The 7,729-nt window shown below is 47.3% G+C and overlaps 1 protein-coding gene across 2 annotated transcripts in view; it reads left to right on the top strand.

Moving 5' to 3' along the window:
• LOC119340546 overlaps nucleotides 1–7,243 on the top strand; it is a 17,715-nt gene extending 10,472 nt beyond the window's left edge. The window contains exon 3 of one of the 2 annotated variants that reach the window (XM_037612466.1): nucleotides 6,977–7,243. In XM_037612466.1, coding sequence (XP_037468363.1) covers nucleotides 6,977–7,094 — 118 coding nt within the window. In that variant the 3' untranslated portion in view covers nucleotides 7,095–7,243. Of the gene's footprint in view, nucleotides 1–5,373; nucleotides 6,927–6,976 lie in introns of those variants that run through there. The other variant, XM_037612465.1, reaches the window with a different exon arrangement.
• The last annotated feature ends 486 nt before the right edge of the window (nucleotides 7,244–7,729 follow it).

The following is a 7,729-nucleotide window of genomic DNA, read 5'->3' as shown; positions in this document are numbered from 1 at the left end:
GCACCCGACCCTGTCGATGCCACCGCCCCGGATCGCTAACGCCTGCCGTCGTCGTTGCCTCCTCGCCCTCCTCTCCTTGCGCGACACCCACCTGAAGCCGCGGCCGCGCCTCATCGCTGCCCCGACCCCATCGCCTCGTTGCCTCGCTCGACGCCCGCCGCCGCCGGACTCCACCCCGTCGAACGCCGCCCCCTGCCTCCTCCCAGGCGCCCCCTCGACTGGATCGGGGAGGGGCCAGGTCCCGCGCCGCCCCAGCGCGCCCCGGCGCCGGTGCCCACCTGCGCCTTCACCCATCGTCGCCGGACAGCCGCCACCTCGTCCTCTCCCTCGTCGGACCTCCCCGACCGCCGTCGAGCCCACTGCCCTAAACCCCTACGCCTCGCTGTGAGCTCCGGTCTCCTTCCCTCTCTCCCCTTATTCTCTATCACCGACGTCGTTCACTCGCGCACGCATGACCGTAGCCCGCCCTGCTGCCGCCTCTGCTCACTCCCGCCACCATGAGCTCGCTTCGGTCGAGCTCCGGCCTCGTCCCGCAGCCCCCGCTTTGGCTCTGCCACGCCCGCTCGCTGCCAGCCCTGCGGTCGCCGTCCCAGCTCACACCGACCGTCGTCGGCCCCGCGGCCAACTCCGGCGCCCCGCCGCGCCATGACGGTCGTCGCCCGCGCACTCGGGTTCGCCCTATCGGGCGCGCGCCCACACCCGTTACGCTCCAGCCCCTGCGCCCGAACGCCCAGCGCCCGTTAAGGCCCTGGGCCACTTACATGCGGGCCCCAGCGCCCAGAACGTTTTGTTAAAAAAAAGAGAGAGAAGAATTTTAAAAACATATATATATATATATAATAAATAAATAATAAATAATAAAAATAAATAAATAAATAAATAAATAACTTAACTAATTATGTTTAATTAACCTAGTTAACTAACTAACCTAATTAACTCTGTTTAATTAAACTTGTTAATTAATCAGTCAATGACATGCGGGACCCACACATCAGTTTGACCCCGTCAACTCTATTGACTGCTGATGTCAGCATGACATCATGCTGATGTCATTATTCTATTTTCGAATTAATTTAAATAACTAATTAAATTCCAAAATTTAATAAAATCTTTAGAAAATCATAACTTTTAATCCGTAACTCGGATTAAATTATTTTCAACATGAAAGTTGCTCAGAACGACGAGACGAATCCGGATACGCAGTCCGTTCGTCCGCCACACCCCCCTAACCTATCGAACCCGCAACTTTTCCCCTCCGGCTCCTCTGCCCGAAAACACGAAACACCGGGAATACTTTCCCGGATGATTCCCCCCTTAACCAGTACCACCTCATACCACGTTAGGGCACGCCTAGCATCGCTTCTTGACATGTCATGCATCGATATGCATCTGTTTACTTGGTATTCATTGTTTCTTCCCCCTCTTCTCTCCGGTAGACTACGAGACCGACGCTGCTGCTGCCCAGTTCGACTACGGTGTTGACGACCCCTCTCTCTTGCCAGAGCAACCAGGCAAGCCCCCCCTTGATCACCAGATATCGCCTATTCTCCTCTATACTGCTTGCATTAGAGTAGTGTAGCATGTTACTGCTTTCGTTAATCCTATTCTGATGCATAGCCTGACATTGTCGCTACATCTGTTGATACCTTACCTGCAATCCTAAATGCTTAGTATAGGATGCTAGTTTATCATCATTGGCCCTACATTATTGTCAGTCTGCCTTGCTATACTATCGAGCCGTGATCACTTGGGAGGTGATCACGGGTATATACTATACATACATACATACTATACAGATGGTGACTAAAGTCGGGTCAGCTCATTGAGTACCCGCAAGTGATTCTGACGAGGGGGCTGAAAGGACAGGTGGCTCCATCCCGGTAGAGGTGGGCCTGGGTTCCCAACGGCCCTCGACTGTTACTTTGTGGCGGAGCGACAAGGCAGGTTGAGACCACCTAGGAGACAGGTGGGCCTGGCCCTGTTCGGCGTTCGCGGATACTTAACACGCTTAACGAGATCTTGGTATTTGATCTGAGTCGGCTACGAGCCTATACGCACTAACCATCTACGTGGGAGTAGTTATGGGTATCCCGACGTCGTGGTATCAGCCGAAGCACTTCAGACGTCAGCGACGGAGCGGCGCGCGCCGGATTGGACTGGAACGCCTGCTAGGCTAGGTCTGCTTCCGGCCGCCCACGCAACGTGCAGGTGTGCTCAGGGCGATGGGCCCAGACCCCTGCGCGCTTAGGTTTAGACCGGCGTGCTGGCCTCTCTGTTGTGCCTAGGTGGGGCTGCGACGTGTTGATCTTTCGCGGCCGGGCATGACCCAGTAAAGTGTGTCCGGCCAAATGGGATCAAGCGTGTTGGGCTATGTTGTGCACCCCTGCAGGGAAGTTAATCTATTCGAATAGCCGTGATCTTCGGTAACAGGACGACTTGGAGTTGTACCTTGACCTTATGACAACTAGAACCGGATACTTAAATAAAACACACCCTTCCAAGTGCCAGATACAACCGGTGGTCGCTCTCTCTCAGGGATACGAGGAGGGGATCGCCGGGTAGGATTATGCTATGCGATGCTATCTGGAGATGCGCTTGGAGATGCTACCTGGATATGCTACTTGGAGATGCTACTTGGAGGACTTCAATCTACTCTCTTCTACATGCTGCAAGACGGAGGCTGCCAGAAGCATAGTCTTCGACAGGATTAGCTATCCCCCTCTTATTCTGGCATTCTGCAGTTCAGTCCACTGATATGGCCTCCTTACACATATACCCTTGCATATGTAGTGTAGTTCCTTGCTTGCGAGTACTTTGGATGAGTACTCACGGTTGCTTTTCTCCCTCTTTTCCCCTTTCCCTTCTACCTGGTTGTCGCAACCAGATGCTGGAGCCCTGGAGTCAGACGCCACCGTCGACGACGACCCCTACTACACCAGAGGTGCCTACTACTACGTGCAGGCCGCTGACGATGACCAGGAGTAGTTAGGAGGATCCCAGGCAGGAGGCCTGCGCCTCTTTCGATCTGTATCCCAGTTTGTGCTAGCCTTCTTAAGGCAAACTTGTTTAACTTATGTCTGTACTCAGATATTGTTGCTTCCGCTGACTCGTCTATGATCGAGCACTTGTATTCGAGCCCTCGAGGCCCCTGGCTTGTATTATGATGCTTGTATGACTTATTTTTAATTGTAGAGTTGTGTTGTGATATCTTACCGTGAGTCCCTGATCTTGATCGTATACATTTGCGTGCATGATTAGTGTACGATTAAATCGGGGGCGTCACACAATAGTAGTAGCTTCTGGGAACAGCGATTCTTTTCCTGGCAGCAGCAGTGCTGCAAGGACTGTTTGTCCTTGATTGGCTGCCAGTGTTGTTATGGTTCATGCTCTGCTGGTGGTCACTAATCGACCTGCTGGTATATGTTTATTTGATTTTTGTTCTGTGTGTATTCATGGTACATATGTGCATTGGGTTGGGCTGATCATAGGTTGTTATAGGATATCCATTTGATGGCTAGAGAGAATTGCATGAAGTGGCGGATTCGGCGCAGGCTTCATCTCTTTGGTGAACTCTTCCTTCTGCGTTGGTTGTAGGTGCTTTCTGTTTGGATCTGTTGGGCTCACTCTTCCTGTTGGTATTTTTGGATGTTTTACTGCTGTTCTAGGTGTACAGGTGCCGAGATTCACTGTTGGCCGGGTTCCTTATATGTCTAGACAGTACGTGGCTTATTTGAAAGGTTAGCCAGGGGTATCTTTGTTGTTGTGTCCGTGCTTTGTGGTCGCTTCTTTTGTTGCCGGGTTTATTTCGATCTGATTGTCCGCAATTCTGGTCGTCGTGTTTTGGTTGTAGCCTCTTATAGGAAGAGGAATTACCTTGGCTGTCCAGATTATACTTGCTCCTATTGTGGTGCTGTTATTTGGTTTGAAGAAAGGGCGACACATCTTAGCTCTTTGTCTCAGAGAAGCATATTTCATAATCTTTGTTGTAAACAGGGTAATGTGAAGCTGAAAAAGCATCGGCCCTGGCCTGCTCCGTTGAATGAACTAGTAAGTTTGCACGTGCAATGCATGTGTAATCTTCTTATAAATAATTCTAAGCCTCCCATCTTGCATCAAGATGCCCTTTGTCCTTGGGAGGACACATCTCTAATAGTATATTTGTGTCGTAGTGGTTATATAGCGGACATATGTGCCACCTTCAATTATCTCTGACATTTGCCAAATTGATGAATTATTAAATTAATATCACTACATTTGATCCATGAATGTTATTTAATAGCAGGTGATACCTAATACCACATGCATATACTTAATCCCGATCTTGACAAACTCATCATATGACCACAAAAGAAAACACATTCAATCAATTACACAAAATGCAGACTTCTGAAGTATTTAATAGCAACAAAATAAAACTATAAATTAACTTTGCACCAGCCATGGCTTAAGTACGCGCAAATTCCAGTGAAATCAATCATCCGACCAACTATTGTGTGCACAATGGATTATACACAAAAGTGAAAGAAATATTGTCAGACTTAATGTTTTAGTAACTCTAGTATGATTGGAGAAGCATGAAGATATTTTACTGGCCTTGATGCCTAGTAGAAGGGAAAAAATAGAGCACATAGACTTACCAAAGGCTAGTTGTCATGATGTTTTTTTTCTTCAGATTACCATAAGTTACATACGATAAAATGCCATCTTTGAATTTATTGTACTGGCATCACTGACTATCTTCTAAAAAGGATAAGACCTGAGCAATGAGCTATCAATTTTCCTTCACTAATATGATGGACCTCTCAAATGGGGCTTGTTGCAACCAGCAAAGATCCTACATCTTGTCACCTCAGGTTCAGAATATTAGCTTCAGCATAGCAGCAACTCCAAGATTTGATGTACTACTATCTATGCTACTTTTGTGCCCTTTCATATAAGTAACAACATCTATAAGATCATCAATATGCACCTTTATAGTAAGGCAAGATGAAACAATAAGCATCTACTCCCTCCGTAAACTAATATAAGAGCGTTTAAATCACTACTTTAGTTATCTAAACGCTCTTATATTAGTTTACAGAGCGAGTACATAATAACAGGTAGGTCGGTTTTATACCAGACTGCTTGTGAATGTACTTGATTAATCACATTGACTTGGTTTTTTCATATGGACAACACTATGCAGTTCCCTTCATCTTGGTGAGAACAAATGCATAGGTAGACGTCTACACATCTGAAATTGCTAATTAGTTGAAAATGCGAGTCTGATCAGATTCCGATAACACAATGGAATAGAAAAAGACATCAGATCAATATGACACCTGGCGTTGCGTGGCAAGGGCGTGTAACTGACCAAACTTAACGCAATGACAGATCCAATGGACATGGTGGTCGCTTGAGCCTGGGTTGGTTTCCGGCCAGGTGGATGCAGCCTGTGGAAGATGAGAACCCGAGGGGGCAGCGTCGGCCGGCACCTGCTCGATGTCGACCACGGAAGGGCACCAAGCATGGCAGATATAGTGAGAGCCGAACAGGGAGACCACCGCTGACTGTGATGCTCGCCATTCTCCCCGACAAGGAGATCTGGTTGGAGGATGTCGAGGATGCGAAGCTAGTGAGGCAGTTGTCCGCGGAGCCGCCCGGAAGGCCAGCAAATAACACCGAGGAACATGAGGCGTCCCCGACGGCCTGTTAGGTGGTGTAGGAGGCGGCTTCCAGACGGCTGGCTGTAGGAGGATGCGCCGTCCACGACAGCCAAGCCATGTGGTGTAGGAGGAGGCGCGCCGTCCCTGACGGCCGGCCAATCGGTGTAGGGAGGCGGCGCTGCCGACGGCCGAGGCGAGGCGAGGCGATGGGTTGGGGCAACACAGAGATGGGAGGGGCGGCGTCCTTCAAGGTGCAACGGCTCGAGGCGATGCGGGAGGCGTCGTGAAGGTCCGGCGGCTGGAGGCGATGGGGGAGGCGTCGTGAAGGTGCGGCGGCTGGAGGTGATTTGGGGGCAGAGCGATGATGCAGCAGTTACTTTCCTTCTTTCTTTCTTGATTGACGTGGGCAGTTTCTTTCCTTTCGTGCGAAAGGAAGATGATAACGGAAGAGAAAGTACTTTCCTTTCTTTCTTGATTGACGTGGGGCAGTTTCTTTCCTTTTGTGCCAAAGGAAGGTGATCACGAAAGAGAAAGTTATGTTTAGCGTTAAACGTGTTTAGTCGCTCACCATTAGGACAATATCAACTGTTGGATGAATGTGAATGGATGGCCGAGATCTGTTGGATCTGCCCCACCGGGTCTTTTTATATTGGTATAGATATAGATATAGATATAGATAGATATAGATGAGCTGATGAGGTTTTAATGGTGGACCTCGATCAAATTCTTTTATGCGTCTTATCAGATCTTATAATTTGATGTTTGCTTTTACTTCTCTTGGAGCGAAGGTTGATGATAGCATAAATGTGGGTCAGGGTGTCTACATACTTAAAATAAATGGTGTTGCCTACCATCGGATAGATTCGTTGGTGCCGCCAAGGGGCGTGTCGCCAAAGTTTGCGCAACTCTATATCTATGATACTGAGAATGAGTTGGTTAAGCAGTTCAGGATGCTTTGGGTTTCCTGTGAGCGACTTGAGTCACCTGCTTCAGGTTCTATTAGTATTAGGATTGTTGGATCTGGTACAATATATGTGTTGCAGAATGTCTATTGAAATAGTGCTCTCATGTTTATTCAGCAGACTCTAGTCTTGTTTTTTAGACGCAAAGTAGGGCTCCTGTGATGAACTTTGTGTGAATTGTGACTTGCCTGAGATAAACCTAGTTGCAGAATGTATATAGTACCTCTGTAACTTTATATAAGATGTTTTTTTGATTATTTGAAAGTGTCAAAAAAACGTCTTATGTTTTGACACGGAGGGAGTAATACTTTAAAAGTAAAAAGTGATACCTTTTTATCTCCTAACTAATTTAATTGCCCTTATGTTCAGGCGGAGTGCGGAGGACTATGAGAAGTTCCGTAAGAAGCTAAACAATATTGAGAAAGCATGCAATGTTGCTTTGATCGTGCTGGTGCCTAGCACTGTTCTGCTTTTTATGTCACTGTAGTATCATCTCTATTAGTTGGTTATAAGAAACCCTTATTTAACTAGTGGGTTAAGAAACCCTACCTTCAGAACTCTATGTGTTGTAGTGATCCAGCTTTGGACTTTGCATTGCATCTTAATGAACGCATAATGGTGAGCAGACTCGTTATATTTTCAGTTCCACATATGGAGGTACTCCCTCCGTTCCGAATTACTTGTCGCACGTATGGATGTATCTAGATGTATTTTAGTTTTAGATACATCCATTTCAACGACGAGTAATTTGGAACGGAGGGAGTATGAGATCAAGGTCTCATTTATACTACATATCTGCTCAATGCTTGCAGTAGAAAGCTTTTCTCATTGTTGTGTGGCAGGAGCTGATATTTTCTTATTTATTTACTTTTCCTGTTGGGGATACTTTGGTGCTACCTCCGTTGGGCCTACCAAAATGTCGTGTATTTTGGAATGGAGGTAATAGTTACTCCCTCCGTTCGGAATTACTTGTCGCAGAAATGGATGTATCTAGATGTATTTTAGTTCTAGATACATCCATTTCCGAGACAAGTAATTCCGAACGGAGGGAGTAGGTAACAAAGGGATGAGGAACTCTTTCCTCTACTCAGAAACAGGTGATCAATTATGTACATCTTTTAC

This window comes from Triticum dicoccoides, chromosome 7B, assembly GCF_002162155.2.
Source record: "Triticum dicoccoides isolate Atlit2015 ecotype Zavitan chromosome 7B, WEW_v2.0, whole genome shotgun sequence".
In the NCBI taxonomy this organism is placed as follows: Eukaryota; Viridiplantae; Streptophyta; class Magnoliopsida; order Poales; family Poaceae; genus Triticum; species Triticum dicoccoides.
The sequence above is the reverse complement of the archived record's forward strand: the minus strand, read 5'-3'. Positions and strand labels throughout refer to the sequence as shown.